Source organism: Pseudophryne corroboree, chromosome 7, assembly GCF_028390025.1.
Source record: "Pseudophryne corroboree isolate aPseCor3 chromosome 7, aPseCor3.hap2, whole genome shotgun sequence".
Taxonomy (NCBI): domain Eukaryota; kingdom Metazoa; phylum Chordata; class Amphibia; order Anura; family Myobatrachidae; genus Pseudophryne; species Pseudophryne corroboree.
Genome location: NC_086450.1, coordinates 427772608 through 427794605, shown reverse-complemented (window position 1 = coordinate 427794605; position 21998 = coordinate 427772608). Strand labels below are relative to the sequence as shown.

Here is a 21998-nt window from a genome sequence, read left to right as displayed (position 1 = left end):
GAATTTTACAAACGTGTTCTCCCCCGACCACGTAGCCGCTCGGCAGAGTTGTAATGCCGAGACCCCTCGGGCAGCCGCCCAAGAAGAACCCACCTTCCTTGTGGAGTGGGCTTTTACCGATTTTGGCTGTGGCAGGCCTGCCACAGAATGTGCAAGCTGAATCGTACTACAAATCCAGCGAGCAATAGTCTGCTTAGACGCAGGAGCGCCCAACTTGTTGGGAGCATATAGTATAAACAGCGAGTCAGATTTCCTGACTCCAGCTGTCCTTGAAATGTATATTTTTAAAGCTCTGACAACGTCCAACAACTTGGAGTCCTCCAAGTCGCTTGTAGCCGCAGGCACTACAATAGGTTGGTTCAGATGAAATGCTGACACCACCTTAGGGAGAAAATGCGGACGAGTCCGCAGTTCTGCCCTGTCCGAATGGAAAATCAGATATGGGCTTTTGTAAGATAAAGCTGCCAGTTCTGACACTCTCCTGGCCGAAGCCAGGGCTAGTAGCATGGTCACTTTCCATGTGAGATATTTCAAATCCACAGTTTTTAGTGGTTCAAACCAATGAGATTTGAGAAAGTCCAAAACAACATTGAGATCCCACGGTGCCACTGGAGGCACCACAGGGGGCTGTATATGCAGCACTCCCTTAACAAAAGTCTGGACTTCAGGAACTGAAGCCAATTCTTTTTGGAAGAAAATCGACAGGGCCGAAATTTGAACCTTAATAGATCCCAATTTGAGACCCATAGACAATCCTGATTGCAGGAAATGTAGGAATCGACCCAGTTGAAATTCCTCCGTCGGAGCACTCCGATCCTCGCACCACGCAACATATTTTCGCCAAATGCGGTGATAATGTTGCGCGGTTACTTCCTTCCTTGCTTTAATCAAAGTAGGAATGACTTCTTCCGGCATGCCTTTTTCCTTTAGGATCCGGCGTTCAACCGCCATGCCGTCAAACGCAGCCGCGGTAAGTCTTGAAACAGACAGGGACCCTGCTGAAGCAAGTCCCTTCTCAGAGGTAGAGGCCACGGATCTTCCGTGATCATCTCTTGAAGTTCCGGGTACCAAGTCCTTCTTGGCCAATCCGGAACCACTAGTATCGTTCTTACGCCTCTTTGCCGTATAATTCTCAATACTTTTGGTATGAGAGGCAGAGGAGGAAACACATACACCGACTGGTACACCCAAGGCGTTACCAGCGCGTCCACAGCTATTGCCTGCGGATCTCTTGACCTGGCGCAATACCTGTCCAGTTTTTTGTTGAGGCGAGACGCCATCATGTCCACCATTGGTCTTTCCCAACGGGTTACCAGCATGTGGAAAACTTCTGGATGAAGTCCCCACTCTCCCGGGTGAAGGTCGTGTCTGCTGAGGAAGTCTGCTTCCCAGTTGTCCACTCCCGGGATGAACACTGCTGACAGTGCTATCACATGATTCTCTGCCCAGCGAAGAATCCTTGCAGCTTCTGCCATTGCACTCCTGCTTCTTGTGCCGCCCTGTCTGTTCACATGGGCGACTGCCGTGATGTTGTCCGACTGGATCAACACCGGTTTTCCTTGAAGCAGAGGTTCTGCCTGGCTTAGAGCATTGTAGATTGCTCTTAGTTCCAGAATGTTTATGTGAAGAGACGTTTCCAGGCTCGACCACACGCCCTGGAAGTTTCTTCCTTGTGTGACTGCTCCCCAGCCTCTCAGGCTGGCGTCCGTGGTCACCAGGATCCAATCCTGTATGCCGAATCTGCGGCCCTCCAATAGATGAGCACTCTGCAACCACCACAGAAGAGATACCCTTGTCCTTGGAGACAGGGTTATCCGCTGGTGCATCTGAAGATGCGACCCTGACCATTTGTCCAACAGATCCCTCTGGAAAATTCTTGCGTGGAATCTGCCGAATGGAATTGCTTCGTAAGAAGCCACCATTTTTCCCAGGACTCTTGTGCATTGATGTACAGACACCTTTCCTGGTTTTAGGAGGTTCCTGACAAGCTCGGATAACTCCTTGGCTTTTTCCTCCGGGAGAAAAACCTTTTTCTGAACCGTGTCCAGAATCATCCCTAGGAACAGCAGACGTGTTGTCGGAATTAACTGGGATTTTGGAATATTCAGAATCCACCCGTGCTGTTTTAGCACTTCTTGAGACAGTGCTAATCCCATCTCTAGCTGTTCTCTGGACCTTGCCCTTATTAGGAGATCGTCCAAGTATGGGATAATTAATACGCCTTTTCTTCGAAGAAGAATCATCATCTCGGCCATTACCTTGGTAAAGACCCGAGGTGCCGTGGACAATCCGAACGGCAGCGTCTGAAACTGATAGTGACAGTTCTGTACGACGAACCTGAGGTACCCCTGGTGTGAGGGGTAAATTGGAACGTGGAGATACGCATCCTTGATGTCCAAGGATACCATAAAATCCCCTTCTTCCAGGTTCGCTATCACTGCTCTGAGTGACTCCATCTTGAACTTGAACTTCTTTATGTACAGGTTCAAGGATTTCAGATTTAGAATAGGTCTTACCGAGCCATCCGGCTTCGGTACCACAAATAGAGTGGAATAATACCCCTTTCCTTGTTGTAAAAGGGGTACCTTGACTATCACCTGCTGAGAGTACAGCTTGTGAATGGCTTCCAAGACCGTCACCCTGTCGGAGGGGGACGTTGGTAAAGCAGACTTCAGGAAACGGCGAGGTGGATCCGTCTCTAGTTCCAACCTGTACCCCTGAGATATTATCTGCAGGATCCAGGGATCTACCTGCGAGTGAGCCCACTGCGCGCTGAAATTCTTGAGACGACCCCCCACCGCCCCCGAGTCCGCTTGAGAAGCCCCAGCGTCATGCTGAGGCTTTTGTAGAAGCGGGGGAGGGCTTCTGTTCCTGGGAAGGAGCTGCCTGTTGCTGTCTCTTCCCCCTTCCTCTGCCTCGTGGCAGATATGAATATCCCTTTGCTCTCTTGTTTTTAAAGGAACGAAAGGGCTGCGGTTGAAAAGTCGGTGTCTTTTTCTGTTGGGGAGTGACTTGAGGTAAAAAGGTGGATTTCCCGGCTGTAGCCGTGGCCACCAAATCCGATAGACCGACACCAAATAACTCCTCCCCTTTATACGGCAAAATCCTATCTGCTGGATCTTTAAGTGCGGCCGTCTCAGGAGAGGGTAACGCCACTTGTTTTGATAAGCGTGTGAGCGCCTTGTCCACCCTAGGAGGTGTTTCCCAGCGCGCCCTAACCTCTGGCGGGAAAGGGTATAAAGCCAATAACTTCTTTGAAATTAGCATTTTTTTTTATCGGGGGCAACCCACGCTTCATCACACACCTCATTTAATTCATCTGATTCAGGAAAAACTATAGGTAGTTTTTTCACACCCCACATGATACCCTGTTTTGTGGTACCTGTAGTATCAGCAATATGTAACGCCTCCTTCATTGCCAAAATCATATAACGTGTGGCCCTACTAGAAAATACGGTTGATTAGTCACCGTCGCCACTGGAATCAGTGCCTGTGTCTGGGTCTGTGTCGACCGACTGAGGCAAAGGGCGTTTTACAGCCCCTGACGGTGTTTGAGGCGCCTGGACAGGCACTAATTGATTGTCCGGCCGTCTCATGTCGTCAAACGACTGCTTTAGCGTGTTGACACTATCCCGTAATTCCATAAATAAAGGCATCCATTCTGGTGTCGACCCCCTAGGAGGTGACATCCCCATATTTGGCAATTGCTCCGCCTCCACACCAATATCGTCCTCATACATGTCGACACACACGTACCGACACACAGCAGACACACAGGGAATGCTCTTAACGAAGACAGGACCCCACTAGCCCTTTGGGGAGACCGAGGGAGAGTTTGCCAGCACACACCAAAAGCGCTATATATGACAGGGATAGCCTTATAATAAGTGCTCCCTGTATAGCTGCTTTAATAATATAGTTTTGCCACAATTTTGCCCCCCCTCTCTTGTTTTACCCTGTTTCTGTAGTGCAGTGCAGGGGAGAGCCTGGGAGCCTTCCTGACCAGCGGAGCTGTGTGAGGAAAATGGCGCTGTGTGCTGAGGAGATAGGCCCCGCCCCTTTTTCGGCGGGCTCGTCTCCCGCTCTTTAGTGGATTCTGGCAGGGGTTAAATATCTCCATATAGCCCCCGGAGGCTATATGTGAGGTATTTTTAGCCAAAAAAGGTTTTCATTTGCCTCCCAGGGCGCCCCCCTCCCAGCGCCCTGCACCCTCAGTGACTGCCGTGTGAAGTGTGCTGAGAGGAAAATGGCGCACAGCTGCAGTGCTGTGCGCTACCTTAAGAAGACTGAGGAGTCTTCTGCCGCCGATTCTGGACCTCTTCTCGTTTCAGCATCTGCAAGGGGGCCGGCGGCGAGGCTCCGGTGACCATCCAGGCTGTACCTGTGATCGTCCCTCTGGAGCTAATGTCCAGTAGCCAAGAAGCCAATCCATCCTGCACGCAGGTGAGTTCACTTCTTCTCCCCTAAGTCCCTCGTTGCAGTGATCCTGTTGCCAGCAGGACTCACTGTAAAATAAAAAACCTAAGCTAAACTTTTCTAAGCAGCTCTTTAGGAGAGCCACCTAGATTGCACCCTTCTCGGCCGGGCACAAAAATCTAACTGAGGCTTGGAGGAGGGTCATAGGGGGAGGAGCCAGTACACACCACCTGATCGTAAAGCTTTACTTTTTGTGCCCTGTCTCCTGCGGAGCCGCTATTCCCCATGGTCCTTTCAGGAACCCCAGCATCCACTAGGACGATAGAGAAATACTGTCCCTATCCAGGGTATCAATATTTTCAGTCAGGGAATCCGACCAGACCACCCCAGCACTGCACATCCAGGCTGAGGCGATGGCTGGTCGCAGTATAACACCAGTATGTGTGTATATACTTTTTAGGGTAGTTTCCAGCCTCCTATCAGCTGGATCCTTGAGGGCGGCCGTATCAGGAGACGGTAACGCCACTTGTTTTGATAAGCGTGTAAGCGCCTTATCCACCTTAGGGGGTGTTTCCCAGCGCGCCCTAACCTCTGGCGGGAAAGGGTATAATGCCAATAACTTTTTTGAAATTAGCACTTTTCTATCTGGGTTAACCCACGCTTCATCACATACATCATTCAATTCCTCTGATTCAGGAAAAACTACAGGTAGTTTTTTCACCCCCCACATAATACCCCTTTTTGTGGTACTTGTAGTATCAGAGATATGCAAAGCCTCCTTCATTGCCGTGATCATATAACGTGTGGCCCTACTGGAAAATACGTTTGTTTCTTCACCGTCGACACTAGATTCAGTGTCCGTGTCTGGGTCTGTGTCGCCGACTGAGGTAAAGGGCGTTTTACAGCCCCTGACGGTGTCTGAGACGCCTGGGCAGGTACTAACTGGTTTGCCGGCCGTCTCATGTCGTCAACTGATTTTTGTAATGTGCTGACATTATCACGTAATTCCATAAACAAAGCCATCCATTCCGGTGTCGACTCCCAGGGGGGTGACATCACCATTACCGGCAATTGCTCTGCCTCCACACCAACATCGTCCTCATACATGTCGACACACACGTACCGACACACAGCAGACACACAGGGAATGCTCTATTGAAGACAGGACCCCACTAGCCCTTTGGGGAGACAGAGGGAGAGTTTGCCAGCACACACCCAAGCGCTATAATATATATGGGAACAACCCTATATAAGTGTTGTATCCTTATAGCAGCTTAAATATAGTAATATCGCCAAAAAAAGTGCCCCCCCTCTCTGTTTTACCCTGTTTCTGTAGTGCAGTGCAGGGGAGAGTCCTGGGAGCCTTCCTCACAGCGGAGCTGAGCAGGAAAATGGCGCTGTGTGCTGAGGAGAATAAGCCCCGCCCCCTATTTCGGCGGGCTCTTCTCCGGAGTTTGTGAGATCTGGCAGGGGTTAAATACATCCATATAGCCTCAAGGGCTATATGTGATGTATTTTTAGCCATAAAAAGTATTATACATTGCTGCCCAGGGCGCCCCCCCAGCGCCCTGCACCCTCCGTGACCGCTGTGTGAAGTGTGCTGACAACAATGGCGCACAGCTGCAGTGCTGTGCGCTACCTCAGGAAGACTGAAAAGTCTTCTGCCGCCTGCTTCTGGACCTCTTCCATCTTCGGCATCTGCAAGGGGGGTCGGCGGCGCGGCGTCGGGACCGGACTCCATGGCTGGGCCTGTGTTCGATCCCTCTGGAGCTAATGGTGTCCAGTAGCCTAAGAAGCCAATCCATCCTGCACGCAGGTGAGTTGACTTCTCTCCCCTAAGTCCCTCGATGCAGTGAGCCTGTTGCCAGCAGGACTCACTGAAAAAAAAAAACCTAAAAACTTTTTCTAAGCAGCTCTTTAGGAGAGCCACCTAGATTGCACCCTGCTCGGACGGGCACAAAAACCTAACTGAGGCTTGGAGGAGGGTCATAGGGGGAGGAGCCAGTGCACACCACCTGATCCTAAAGCTTTATTTTTGTGCCCATGGTCCTGACGGAGTCCCCAGCATCCACTAGGACGTTAGAGAAATATATATATATATATATATATATATATATATATATATATATATATATATATATATATATATATATATACATATACACACACATATAACCATCCACTATAGACTGTATCATAAACAGACACTACTGACAGTGACTATGCAAAAGCCCGCACGGCTTCCATGGAAAAAGAGAATACTATTTCACAGCTCCTAATTTCCTATTACGGACAGGAAACGCAAGGAGTGCTTCCCAAATTGGAAACCCTGCTTGGGTGGTCACGTGTGTCTCCATGAGCAAGACTCGGCTTTCCCTAAGGTTATGCAGCAGAACTCAACCAGATAAACAAGAAACTAAATACTCAGAATAGTTTGGAATTTTATTTTGAAGGCGGCTGTTAACTTGTAAGAAGAGAGAATCTGGCGTTAATTTCACAAAAACGAATATAATGTCACAAACATATTTAATAGAAGCATCACTTGGTTTGGATTCTTTCCTTTATAAAAACAAAAGGGAAAAAAATTTGACAGTAATTAATAAGCAGGGGTCAGCAAAGCTCAAGTGACACCCCACAGTATGGGGAGGGGGGATATATCTGGACAAGCAACGGGCGTCACATGCGCTAACTGTGGCTTAATCTATAAATCTTTAAAGTCCGTAATTCAGCATTTACAGACCTTTCATGTCTGCTACCAACAGATCTCCTGAGCATAAAGTCTAGGATTGCGTTGGGGGGGGGGGGGGGGAATTGTAAAAAAAAAAAAAAAAATCTCACTCTGATATACTCTCTGGTTGTACTAGGGGGAAGAAGAAATTATAATCCCCAGCTCACAAACGAATTACTATGCCCTAATTGGATTACTAATGCTAATAAGGTTATTCCACACAAAGGCAAGTGGCCAGTAATATAACCTGTCAGAATAACAGCACTGTAATGACATGGTAAGCGATCTCTTGGAAAGCAGCCCTTGTGAATGGCTCCCCAAGACAGAAACTCAAACTGCAAGAGACCTGCGCACAACTTTGTTTTGTGCGTCACAGAGCTGTATTGCCATTTCTAGCACATTCTATTGCAAATCTCTCTAACCTACAGGAAGAGAAAAAATAAGAATTTACTCACCGGTAATTCTATTTCTCGTAGTCCGTAGTGGATGCTGGGTACTCCATAAGGACCATGGGGAATAGACGGGCTCCGCAGGACACTGGGCACTCTAAAAGAAAGATTAGGTACTATCTGGTGTGCACTGGCTCCTCCCTCTATGCCCCTCCTCCAGACCTCAGTTAGGGAAACTGTGCCCGGAAGAGCTGACACTACAAGGAAAGGATTTGGAATCCAGGGTAAGACTCATACCAGCCACACCGTACAACTCGTGATAACTATACCCAGTTAACAGTATGAATAACAACTGAGCCTCACTGAACAGATAGCTCATAACAATAACCCTTTAGTTAAGCAATAACTATATACAAGTATTGCAGACAATCAGCACTTGGGACGGGCTCCCAGCATCCACTACGGACTACGAGAAATAGATTTACCGGTGAGTAAATTCTTATTTTCTCTGACGTCCTAGTGGATGCTGGGTACTCCGTAAGGACCATGGGGATTATACCAAAGCTCCCAAACGGGCGGGAGAGTGCGGATGACTCTGCAGCACCGAATGAGCAAACTCAAGGTCCTCCTCAGCCAGGGTATCAAACTTGTAGAATTTTGCAAACGTGTTTGATCCCGACCAGGTAGCAGCTCGGCAAAGTTGTAAAACAGAGACCCCTCGGGCAGCCGCCCAAGAAGAGCCCACCTTCCTCGTGGGATGGGCTTTGACGGATTTAGGATGCGGCAGTCCAGCCGCAGAATGTGCAAGTTGAATCGTGCAACAGATCCAGCGAGCAATAGTTTGCTTAGAAGCAGGAGCACCCAGCTTGTTGGGTGCATGCAGGATAAACAGCGAGTCAGTTTTTCTGACTCTAGCCGTCCTGGAAACATAGATTTTCATGGCCCGGACTACGTCCAGCAACTTGGAAGCCTCCAAGTCCCGAGTAGCCGCAGGCACCACAATAGGTTGGTTCAAATGAAACGCTGATACCACCTTAGGGAGAAATTCGAGACGAGTCCTCAATTCTGCCCTGTCCATATGGAAGATCAGATATGGGATTTTACATGACAAAGCCGCCAATTCTGACACACGCCTAGCCGAAGCCAAGGCCAAAAGCATGACCACTTTCCACGTGAGATATTTCAACTCCACGGTCTGAAGTGGCTCAAACCAATGTGATTTTAGGAAATCCAACACAACGTTGAGATCCCAAGGTGCCACTGGGGGCACAAAAGGGGGCTGAATATGCAGCACTCCCTTAACAAACGTCTGAACTTCAGGCAGTGAAGCCAGTTCTTTTTGAAAGAAAATAGACAGGGCCGAAATCTGGACTTTAATGGATCCCAATTTTAGGCCCATAGTCACTCCTGACTGTAGGAAGTGCAGAAATCGACCCAGCTGAAATTCTTCTGTTGGGGCCTTCATAGCCTCACACCAAGCAACATATTTTCGCCATGGGGGTCATTCCGAGTTGTTCGCTCGTTATTTTTGTCTCGCAATGGAGCGATTAGTCGCTAATGCGCATGCGCAATGTCCGCAGTGCGACTGCGCCAAGTAAATTTGCTATGCAGTTAGGTATTTTACTCACGGCATTACGAGGTTTTTTCTTCGTTCTGGTGATCGTAATGTGATTGACAGGAAGTGGGTGTTTCTGGGCGGAAACTGTCCGTTTTATGGGTGTGTGCGAAAAAACGATACCGTTTCTGGGAAAAACGCGGGAGTGGCTGGAGAAACGGAGGAGCGTCTGGGCGAACGCTGGGTGTGTTTGTGACGTCAAACCAGGTACGAAAATGACTGAACTGATCGCAGATGCCGAGTAAGTCTGGAGCTACTCAGAAAACTGCTAAGAAGTGTTTATTCGCAATTCTGCTAATCTTTCGTTCGCAATTTTGATAAGCTAAGATTCACTCCCAGTAGGCGGCGGCTTAGCATGTGCAAAGCTGCTAAAAGCAGCTTGCGAGCGAACAACTCGGAATGACCCCCCATATGCGATGATAATGTTTTGCTGTCACATCCTTCCTAGCTTTTATCAGCGTAGGAATGACTTCAACCGGAATGCCCTTTTCCATCAGGATCCGGCGTTCAACCGCCATGCCGTCAAACGCAGCCGCGGTAAGTCTTGGAACAGACAGGGCCCCTGCTGCAGCAGGTCCTGTCTGAGAGGCAGAGGCCAAGGGTCCTCTGAGATCATCTCTTGTAGTTCTGGGTACCAAGTCCTTCTTGGCCAATCCGGAACGATGAGTATAGTTCTTACTCCTCTCTTTCTTACTATCCTCAGTACCTTGGGTATGAGAGGAAGAGCAGGGAACACATAAACCGACTGGTACACCCACGGTGTCACTAGTGCGTCCACAGCTATCGCCTGAGGGTCCCTTGACCTGGTGCAATATCTTTTTAGCTTTTTGTTGAGGCGGGACGCCATCATGTCCACCTGTGGCCTTTCCCAACGATTTACAATCAGCTGGAAGACTTCTGGATGAAGTCCCCACTCTCCCGGGTGGAGGTCGTGCCTGCTGAGGAAGTCTGCTTCCCAGTTGTCCACTCCCGGAATGAACACTGCTGACAGTGCTATCACGTGATTTTCCGCCCATCGGAGAATCCTTGTGGCTTCTGCCATCGCCATCCTGCTTCTTGTGCCGCCCTGTCGGTTTACATGGGCGACCGCCGTGATGTTGTCTGACTGAATCAGCACCGGCTGGTTTTGAAGCAGGGGTCTTGCCTGACTTAGGGCATTGTAAATGGCCCTTAGTTCCAGAATATTTATGTGTAGGTAAGCTTCCTGACTCGACCATTGTCCTTGGAAGTTTCTTCCCTGAGTGACTGCCCCCCAACCTCGGAGGCTTGCATCCGTGGTCACCAGGACCCAGACCTGTATGCCGAATCTGTGGCCCTCGAGTAGATGAGCACTCCGCAGCTACCACAGCAGAGACACCCTGGCCCTCGGGGACAGGGTGATCAGCCGATGCATCTGAAGATGCGATCCGGACCACTTGTCTAACAGATCCCACTGAAAGATCCGTGCATGGAATCTGACGAGTGGAATTGCCTCGTAAGAAGCTACCATCTTTCCCAGGACTCGCGTGCAGTGATGCACCGACACCTGTTTTGGTTTTAGGAGGTCTCTGACCAGAGATGACAACTCCTTGGCCTTCTCCTCCGGGAGAAACACCTTCTTCTGTTCTGTGTCCAGAATCATACCCAGGAACAGCAGACGCGTCGTAGGAACCAGCTGCGACTTCGGGATATTCAGAATCCAGCCGTGCTGTTGTAGCACTTCCTGAGACAGTGCTACTCCGACCAACAACTGCTCCCTGGACCTCGCCTTTATAAGGAGATCGTCCAAGTACGGGATAATTATAACTCCCATCTTTCGAAGGAGTATCATCATTTCGGCCATTACTTTGGTAAATACCCTCGGTGCCGTGGACAGACCAAACGGCAACGTCTGGAATTGGTAATGGCAGTCCTGTACCACAAAACGGAGGTACACCTGGTGAGGTGGGTAAATGGGGACATGTAGGTAAGCATCCTTGATGTCCAGTGATACCATGTAATCCCCCTCTTCCAGGCTTGCAAAAACCGCCCTGAGCGATTCCATTTTGAACTTGAACTTCCTTATATAAGTGTTCAAGGATTTCAAATTTAGAATGGGTCTCACCGAACTGTCTGGTTTCGGTACCACAAACATTGTGGAATAGTAACCCCGTCTCTGTTGAAGGAGGGGGACTTTTATTATCACCTGCTGGAGGTACAGCTTGTGAATTGCCGCCAGTACTACCTCCCTGTCCTGGGGAGTAGCTGGCAAGGCTGATTTGAGGTAACGGCGAGGGGGAGACGTCTCGAATTCCAGCTTGTATCCCTGAGATACCACTTGTAGAACCCAGAGATCCACCTGTGAGCGAACCCACCGGTTGCTGAAGTTCCGGAGACGGGCCCCCACCGCACCTGGCTCCACCAGTGGAGCCCCAGCGTCATGCGGTGGACTTAGTGGAAGCAGGGGAGGATTTTTGTTCTTGGGAACTGGCTGTATGGTGCAGCTTTTTCCCTCTACCCCTGCCTCTAGGCAGAAAGGACGCGCCTTTAACCCGCTTGCCTTTTTGGGGCCGAAAGGACTGTACCTGATAATACGGTGCTTTCTTAGGCTGTAAGGGAACCTGAGGTAAAAATGTCGACTTCCCAGCTGTTGCTGTGGAAACGAGGTCCGAGAGACCATCCCCAAACAATTCCTCACCCTTGTAAGGCAAAACCTCCATGTGCCTTTTAGAATCCGCATCACCTGTCCACTGCCGAGTCCATAATACTCTCCTGGCAGAAATGGACATTGCATTAATTCTAGATGCCAGCCGGCAAATATCCCTCTGTGCATCTCTCATATATAAGACGACGTCTTTAATATGCTCTATGGTTAGCAAAATCGTATCCCTGTCGAGGGTATCAATATTTTCTGACAGGGTATCGGACCAAGCTGCTGCAGCACTACACTACACATCCAAGCTGAAGCAATTGCAGGTCTCAGTATAGTACCTGAGTGTGTATATACAGACTTCAGGATAGCCTCCTGCTTTCTATCCGCAGGCTCCTTTAAGGCGGCCGTATCCTGAGACGGCAGTGCCACCTTTTTTGACAAGCGTGTGAGCACCTTATCCACCCTCGGGGATGTCTCCCAACGTAACCTGTCCTCTGGCGGGAAAGGGTACGCCATCAGTAACTTTTTAGAAATCACTAGTTTCTTATCGGGGGAAGCCCACGCTTCTTCACACACTTCATTCAACTCATCTGATGGGGGAAAAACCACTGGTTGCTTTTTCTCCCCAAACATAATACCCTTTTTTGTGGTACCTGGGTTAATGTCAGAAATGTGCAACACATTTTTCATTGCCGTAATCATGCAACGGATGGCCCTAGTGGAATGTACATTAGTCTCGTCCTCGTCGACACTGGAGTCAGACTCTGTGTCGACATCTGTGTCTGCCATCTGAGGTAGCGGGCGTTTTTGAGCCCCTGATGGCCTTTGAGACGCCTGGGCAGGCACTGGCTGAGAAGCCGGCTGTCCCACAGCTGTTATGTCATCGAACCTTTTATGCAAGGAGTTGACACTGTCGTGTAAAACCTTCCACGTATCCATCCACTCTGGTGTCGACCCCGCAGGGGGTGACATCACATTTATCGGCACCTGCTCCGCCTCCACATAAGCCTCCTCATCAAACATGTCGACACAGCCGTACCGACACACCGCACACACACAGGGAATGCTCTGAGGACAGGATCCCACAAAGTCCTTTGGGGAGACAGAGAGAGAGTATGCCAGCACACACCACAGCGCTATATAATCAGGGATTTACACTACCACAAAGTGATTTTTCCCTATAGCTGCTATTCATATACAGTTTTGCGCCTAAATTTAGTGCCCCCCCTCTCTTTTTTACCCTTTGAGCCTGGAAACTGCAGGGGAGAGCCTGGGGAGCTGTCTTCCAGCGGAGCTGTGAAGAGGAAATGGCGCCAGTGTGCTGAGGGAGATAGCCCCGCCCCCATTTCTCGGCAGACTTCTCCCGCTCTTATATTTATATTATGGCGGGGGATTTTTGCACATATATAGTTTTTTAGACTATATTATGTGCTGTTTGCCAATGTAACGTACTCTAATTGCAGCCCAGGGCGCCCCCCCCCCCCAGCGCCCTGCACCCATCAGTGACCGGAGTATGTGGTGTGCATAGGGAGCAATGGCGCACAGCTGCAGTGCTGTGCGCTACCTTAATGAAGACCGGAGTCTTCAGCCGCCGATTTCCAGGATGTTCTTCTTGCTTCTAACTCTGCAAGGGGGACGGCGGCGCGGCTCCGGGATCGGACGACCGAGGCTGGGCCTGTGTTCGATCCCTCTGGAGCTAATGGTGTCCAGTAGCCTAGAAGCCCAAGCTAGCTGCAAGCAGGTAGGTTCGCTTCTCTCCCCTAAGTCCCTCGTAGCAGTGAGTCTGTTGCCAGCAGATCTCACTGAAAATAAAAAACCTAACAAATACTTTCTTTACTAGAAGCTCAGGAGAGCCCCTAGTGTGCAACCAGCTCGAGCCGGGCACAGATTCTAACTGGGGTCTGGAGGAGGGGCATAGAGGTAGGAGCCAGTGCACACCAGATAGTACCTAATCTTTCTTTTAGAGTGCCCAGTCTCCTGCGGAGCCCGTCTATTCCCCATGGTCCTTACGGAGTACCCAGCATCCACTAGGACGTCAGAGAAAAGAAAAACTGGGCCCATAAACTGATCCCAGTATTTGGGAAATAATTCACATCAGCCAGGCAGCTAACAGCTAAGCTACTGACACTCAGCCTTGGCTTACTACATGCGTAAGACACCCAGTTGAAGGCTGGAGCATGACGGTTGGTGCAGTTGCACCCATAGAATGTAGAGTGACTTCTCACTGCAATATGCTGCACCTCTGCTAGGCCTAATACAGTGACTCAGACACTTCAGCAGACAAGACAAGGAATGTGATTCACAACATACTTATATGATGTGTGACAACATAGCTATGTTCTAAAATAGATTGTAAAGCATTAAAAGAAACCTCCGCATTGGCTGAAGATTGCAGAACAAGTTGGATACAGGTAATGCAAGCTTACCAAAACTGAAAAAGTCGGTGCTGCAGCCAAACTGACAGAACCCCAGCAAACATACTTCTCCTGAAATTATAGGTCAAATGTGCGCAGCTTTTGCCAAACTATATTTCTCATTTAATGCCCAAGTCGCAAGGTCTGTGAAAGTATAGTGCCGGCACCTGTGAAGCCTAAACCAACCCAATAACACTTAATAAAGCATAATACAAACCACCAAACTTTAATGTCCTAATTCAATATAAAAAAGGATCTACAGATGTAAAAAACTATCTACATTCTCTATGTTTAGCGTAACTTATTCTCTGTTATTAATCTTTTACTCCTCAATGAGGGCATGCTTGGGGGTTGGTAACGGGTTGCTGGCGGTCAGCATACCGACTGTGGGAGCCCAGCAGCAGAACGCAGGCGGGGGAGGGGACCTTGCGAGCTTGGCGGCCCTGTGTCGGCATTCCATTGGGCGGCATTGTGATCGTTCGGGATTCCGGCGTTGGCATGGTGACCGCCAGGATCCAGAGCGTCAGTCACATCACTGCATTCCCATGCTTGGACACGGAGTCCCACAAAAGCTTGATCGCTACAAATTGCTTATGTCTCCTATACAGCTTATAGGGGTTTACTGAAAATAGTCCTAGAATCAAAACAAATGTATAGACACATACATACATACACATATATATATATATATATATATATACACACACACACATATACACACACATATACACACACGTATACACTCCTCCACTGGCGGCACTCAAAGGCTTTTCCACAAAAAAAACGACACAGAGAGAGAGAGAGTTCAGCAGAAACCTCTCGTTAGTCCTATAGACAAATATACAGAATTCAAATTCTGTACAATGGACGAAATGGGTCACTCTGAAACACCACAATGTATTTGCCAACAAAGCAAACTTTCTGGAAAACTTGCTAAGTCGGCACTATCATAAATGGCCAATACGCGAATAACCACGGTACATTTTGGCTATTCCCAGCTGCGCACATATTAGCCGATAATGCAAGCTTCTTCCTGTACCTCTTAGAGGTACCAAGTAAAACTTGTGATGTCGGTAGACGATATACCACTGTGGCTTGTAATTAATTCCACCATAGATCTCTACCAAGACCCCGAGCACACACAAATGTTCTCCTGAATACTCTTAAGCCCCATACACATTGGCCGCCCGATCCCCGTGGATGCAGATATCGGTGGCGGCAGGGAGGGGGCCACATCGGCAAGTGCATACACACAGCTATCATTAACGAGGACCTCCCTCGTCTGTACATGTTCAGACGCGGGTAGGGGTCATTAATGATGCACGAGAGCGCACATCGTTAACGACATTTAGTGTACACACTGGTCGAGATTGTGAAAGGTCTTGCTCAGATCGGACCTTCTGAGCCAGATCTTTCATTTTCTCATCTCGTGTGTATGGGGCTTACTGGAAGAAGACACAAAATGTTTCCATCCACTTTCAGACATGGGGGGGACGCAACTGTTTTTGGGCTCCCGTAAGCAATGGTCGAAAATTCAATTGCTTTGCCGACGGGCTCCATTTATTACTGCTCGCCCGATCCTGAAGTGGCAAGCAAAAATCCGCCCAACGTTGGGCTTTTGGACACCCAGTACTTTGTATGGATTTAGCCCCTTTATGCTTCTATGGCCGGTGCATTTGCGCACAATATAAGCAAAAAGAAATGGGCGCCCCTGGCACTCAAACTTATCAGAAAAAAAAAAAAAACAATCTAATACCTCCCGACAGGTGCCCAAAAATAATTGCATTCCACCCTATATACAGTAAATGAATGAAGAACAAATCTTTGTGGCAGAGAACCTAAAACAAATGAGTAACGCAACAATAAATGATTTCTCTCTGCCTGTTATTATGAAATACACAGTTCGGTAGAACAATTAGCTTAAATATTTTCTAACAATCATTAAATATGCAGTAAACAGGAAAAACTGACGGCAGATATACTTTTATACACTGATCAGCCAGGACTAAGTTTATTAAAGAGTGTAAGGGACCAACATGAAACTCCGGTGATTAAATAACCAGTCTCGCAACTATACTACAATTTGCCTATAGCAGCAATAACTGGCTTATCCCAGACATTATACAATTTGCCTATAGCAAGAAATGACTGGTTTATCCCAGACATTCTATAATTTGCCTATGGCAACAAATGACTGGCTTATTATTATTATATCTCAATAAAAAACAGGTTATAGTACATTTCGCTACATATTATAAGGAACTAGGGCCACAAAGCCCATCTCCTCACTAAATAGTCATGTATTCCCCCTACACCTAAACTAGGCTGCAGGAAGGGAGGGTTAGGTAAGGCTGCAAGAAGGATGAGGGGGGTCTGATATGGGGGGGGGGGGGGGGGGATCAGGTTTAGGATTTGGGGAAGGGGATGTTAGGCACCACTGGGGAGGGTTAGGGGGGCCATTAGGGGTATTCTGGCATATTAATCCCAACCTCCCTTGCTAAAGCCATGCGACACACTACACCCCTTGCTGGTAACATTATGTGGCACATCACCCTACCCCAATCCTATGGCTAATGTCATGCAGCCCACCAACCCCCAAGGCAAATTGTATGCCACACTGCCTCTATTAAACCCTCCTCTCTCTAATGCGATAGAGCCCAAATCCCCATCCACTTTTTAAAGCCAGGGATCCCATACCCTCATCTTGCTAATGCCAAGGATCCCATACCAGAATACCTCCCCTCCTCTCTAATGCCCAGTTGCCATACCCTCCCTTGCTAAAGCCCAGGATGCCATAACACCAGACCCCCCACCAGCTACGCCTGGGATCCCTTTCACTTCCCCCGGCTAATGACCAGGGTCCCATACCCTCCCCATTCCAAGGATCCCATACCCTTCCCACTGCTAATGCCAGGGGACCCATATCCTCCCCATGCCCAGAATCCAAAAGGCCCCCCCCCCCATACCCATTAACGCCTGGGATCCCATACCTTCAATGGCGCCGGTGGGCAATGTACTATAACCTCCCCATGATCTTGTACTCTCTCCCCCGCTAATGCCAGGGATCCCATACCGTCCCCCTAATGTCAGGGATCACATACTCTCCCCCCTGCTACCAACGTGCAGCACGTAGGGCACAGATGGGCAATGTCCTGGCCCGGCGCGTAGGGCCGCTCGCCACGGGACCGGAGCGCGGACGGAAGTGGGCCGCCTCTCTCCCGCAGCGCATCGCATGTTCGCTGGGCACCCGGTGCTAAATCATTCGTAGACGACCTGATTCTGGGTCAGGGTTTCGTGCGTAGCAGAGCAGCTCCCTCGCTGCGATCTATTGAAAGACAGATGGGCAATGTCCTATAACCTCCCCATGTCCTGTATCCCGCACACACTCCCTGCTAATGCCAAGGGTCCCATATCCTCTACATGCCAAGTACCCCATACACTCCGCCCTGCTAATGCCCGGGTTCCTGCATCCTCTCCCTGCTAATGCCGTGCAGCCCGGAGGCCACAGATGGGCAATGTCCTATACCAGTGATGGGGAACCTTTGGCACTCCAGCTGTTCCCCATCTCTGTAATCTATACCCTCTCTATAACCAACACCATGCTGCCCGTACAGCACCGACGGCCAATGCCCTATACCCTCTCCATACCCAGTCTCCCACACCCTCTATACCTTCCCCATGCCCATTATCCCGTGCCCCTGCCCACCCCCCTGCTAACACCTTGCAGCCTGTAGGGCACAGATGGGCAATGCCCTATACCATGGTACATCAAACTGCTGCCTTTCAACTCCTGCAGAACTACACATCCCAGCATGCCCTGCCTCAGTTTTAAGATGCCTTAAAAGCAAAACTGTCAGGGCATGCTGGGATGTGTAGTTCCACAACAGCTGGAGGGCCGCAGGTTGAAGACCCATGTCCTATACCCACCACATGCCCCCGTGCCCTCCCCCCTTACCTGAGCAGGGTGACGCTGCCCCGGCGCACCGGCAGTAAGAGCACGGGCTCGGACACCCGGATGGGCTTGAACTGGAACTTGCAGCCGAAGCAGAGCGCCGAGTCGCTGAAGAAGGACACGGAGACGATCGGCCGCTCGAAGATGTGGATGGGGTCCACGTGCGAGACGATGCAGCCGCCGGGCTGGTAGTCGTTGATGACGGCGCTGTTGACGAAGCCCTCGGGGATGAGGCGGCGCTCCACCAGGCGGCGGATCACCAGATCGTGCACCCAGGCCGGGATCTCGTCCACCTCGCCCTTCGGATAGAGGCGCTCCTGGCCCGGGCCGCGCTTCTGCAGCTGGGCGCCGTACGTGTAGCCCTCCCCGAAGAAGTACTTGTTGCGGAGCGGGGCCCGGTCCACCGTGTGCTCCCGGTACAGGCCCTTATCCGCCCGGGACACCACCTCGTCTATGCGGGCCTCGATGCGGGAGCACTCCTCCGGGGAGAAGAGCCGGAGCTGGCGGATGCCGCTGCGCACCTTGCGGGCCTCCTCCTCCTCGGCCTCCTCCTGCGGCTCGGACCCGGCGGCCGCCGCCGCTACTGTTACTGCAGCCGCTTCCTCCTCCTCCTCCTCCGTGTCCGAGGCAGGCAGCTTCCGCTTCTTCGCGGCGGGCTCCTTCGGGGAGTCCCGGTACAGGGACTGCAGCTTCTCCCGCAGGTCGGTGTAGCCGCTGGCGGACATGGCTGCTGGCTCACCCGGGGCTGGAGGAGACGTGCATGGCCGGGGGGTGGGGGAGCTGGGTCCGCTGCCTTCCCTCACGGCCGGCGGGGAGATAGAGAGAGAGAGAGCGCGGAGGATCCCGCTGCGCAAGCACCGTCCGACAGGCCTGAGGTGAGCCCGGCTGCGGTTGGCCCAGCGACGCGTCAATCACGCAGGAGGGCGGGGCGACGGGGTGACGATGCAGCCGCCGCCAGGACTCGGGGATGTCAGCCTGGCCGCACTTATGCCTGTCCCCGCACTAAGGTACAATGTCACCGCTGCGCGAATGTCGGGGTATGGGGCGCCGGGGGGCGGGTGAGCACAGACGAGGAAAGTGTCCTTAGTGTCCCTGACGCTTGCTCAGAGGTATAAGAAATTACCTAGTTTGTTTAAGGCGCCGGGGGCACCTATTGTTTTGGGGCTTCAGTTTAGTGTCGACGTGACTAGAGTAACGTTTACCTGCCACGGTTTGGACTGGGAGTACAAAGATGGCTGCCAGGATAATGTGCCAAGTTAATGGCTGACAGCCTGGAAGCTCCGCCCACAGATCACCTGTGTGAGCCTGCCTATATATGTGACATGACTTTATGAGTGTATGAGAAGGCAGTAGACTCATGTTGCTGTCTTATTAATAACAGTGGGGGAAAAGTGACTAGATAGATAGATAGGTATGTGTGTGTGTAACGGCTGGGGCGTGATGCAGTGCCTGCTGCCGTGCAGGTGTCGTCACACTGCTTACCTGTGGCCGCTCTTGTCACATACAGTACGCGGAAGCGTCATGGAACCCAACCTCCCAAATCCATCCAATACGCGGACACCTTCTCTCAACAACGGTCGACGGGTAGTCTAAAGAAAAGGAACGTACCAATTAAGACGTATCAACCCTCTCTCTCTCAAGAGCGGGGCATGTCAGGGGTAGCGGCGACCTTCACCGGCTGGGTGGAAGGCCATCACTGGCCAGAGGCCTTAGCTACCCAATTTTCACACACTCGCATTCTCGCGCGAAGTGTAATGGAGGGGGTTCTCACGTCCGTGAGCAAACCCCTAACCGGTATACGGGGGACGATAACAATCGGACACAGAGCAATACTCACTCCTGACTCACTGGTCACCTTGATCGACGCACTTCTCTGCTTCTGTAGGGGCAAGAAGAACAGCCTCCCTAACTGCAGGCTTCTCTAACAGCTAACAACTAATTACAGCCTAATTACGCCTGCCTGAACAAATTAACGGTAACAACTGAGACTGCTGGTTCTAATCCAAACTAACAGAGATCAGACTATCAAGACACAATCACAATACAACAAGTCAGTTGGAATAACACCCCGGCACAATAAGTTAACCCCGAGTGACCAACTTCACTTACCGGTTACTGGGCGTTGGGTACTTCTCCCCCCTCCTTACTGTGGAAGCGAATGGGGTTCTGTTATGGACAGCCGTCCTCTCCAGACTAACGGGAAGTTGAGGCGCGTGGGACGGGAACGTTACTCCACACTCACTCCAATCCCTTACACTGTACACCACGTGGAACCAGCCGGTTCCTTACACCCGACCAGACGTGAGTTCTCTGGGAGCTGCTGTACGGACCTTCTTCCAGCAGAACCCATCCGGGCCGGTTCTGTACACTACAATCCCAGATCCTATGGAATACCGGGGGGAGGCGCAGGCCGGTGGCCTGGGTGAGGCTCAGGCCGGGGGCCTGGAGCTGTGGCGCAGGCCGGGGGCCTGGAGCTGTGGCGCAGGCCGGAGGCCTGGAGCTGTGGCGCGGGCCGGAGGCTTGGGTTGCGGGCACAGGCCGGATGGCCTGGGTTGCGGGCACAGGCCGGATGGCCTGGGTTGCGGGCACAGGCTGGATGTCCCCGCTGGTCTAGTGCCTGTCCCTGGTGCTCTAGGGAGGAATTAAAGGTAAGTAAAGGTGGCCCAAGGCCGCCTACCCGTCACGGTGGGAGAGGCTCTTTTGCTTCCCTCACGCTGCAGCGCTCTCCACCGGACTTCCGCTCCTGGGCGTCTTCCATCGCCGAGTCTCCCTCTGGCGTCTTCCTCTTCTTTTCCGCTGTCACTGCCTCCGCCGTCGTCGCCTCCGCCGCCGCTGTTTCTTCTTCTGGAGCTCTTCGTCTGTCCACGTCCGGTGCCCGACTGAGCTCTCCCACTATGCAGCGTCTCTTATATGACGCTGGGAGAGGGTGGAGCTATGATGCGGCAAGCCGCGGCCTTTCTCCATTGGCTGCCAGTTTGCGAGCCCCGAATGGTTCGCACTTGGCGCGCCATTCAAATTTCCGCAACGCGATTGGAGGGGCTTGAATCCTAACGTATGCAAGTCCCTTCATGCCGGAAACCCGCTGCCGCGCCGGAGGAGAATTGGGAGCAGCACTCTCCACATGTGTGCGCTCGCTTAATATTAGTCATGACATAACTGGAGCACTTATTCCCCACTAAATATTCTCATCACGGTCTATAGTTGAGCAGACACAGAGTGACTGATGGCCTGATAGATTTGCTTTCCAGAAAAGTAGGAGACTGGATTCGTTCCTAGGTCCGGGTGAAACATGTCAGCCTATAAGGCCATTATTTCGCATTTATTTCAGCTCCTGATTTTCCAGTTGCAAAGCGGCACAGAGTTTGCCGATTCTATATAAGAACGTTTTAATCAAACGTCAATGAGAGTGTTTATTAAAGCTTTTCTCTGACGTCCTAGTGGATGCTGGGGACTCCGTAAGGACCATGGGGAATAGACGGCTTCGCAGGAGACTGGGCACATCTAAAGAAAGATTTAGGACTATCTGGTGTGCACTGGCTCCTCCCCCTATGACCCTCCTCCAAGCCTCAGTTAGATTTCTGTGCCCGGCTGAGCTGGATGCACACTAGGGGCTCTCCTGAGCTCCTAGAAGAAAGTATAGTTTAGGTTTTTTATTTTCAGTGAGACCTGCTGGCAACAGGCTCACTGCAACGAGGGACTAAGGGGAGAAGAAGCGAACCTACCTAAGTGGTGGTAGCTTGGGCTTCTTAGGCTACTGGACACCATTAGCTCCAGAGGGATCGAACACAGGACCCGACCTCGTCGTCCGTTCCCGGAGCCGCGCCGCCGTCCCCCTTACAGAGCCAGAAACAAGAAGGTGGTCCGGAAAATCGG

At 50.9% G+C, this 21998-nt stretch overlaps 1 protein-coding gene across 1 annotated transcript in view; it reads right to left on the bottom strand.

Moving 5' to 3' along the window:
- ALKBH5 (alkB homolog 5, RNA demethylase) overlaps positions 1 to 19037 on the bottom strand; it is a 42355-nt gene extending 23318 nt beyond the window's left edge. The window contains exon 1 of the mRNA XM_063934856.1: positions 18129 to 19037. Coding sequence (XP_063790926.1) covers positions 18129 to 18850 — 722 coding nt within the window. The 5' untranslated portion in view covers positions 18851 to 19037. The remainder of the gene's footprint in view (positions 1 to 18128) is intronic.
- Positions 19038 to 21998: the final 2961 nt, after the last annotated feature.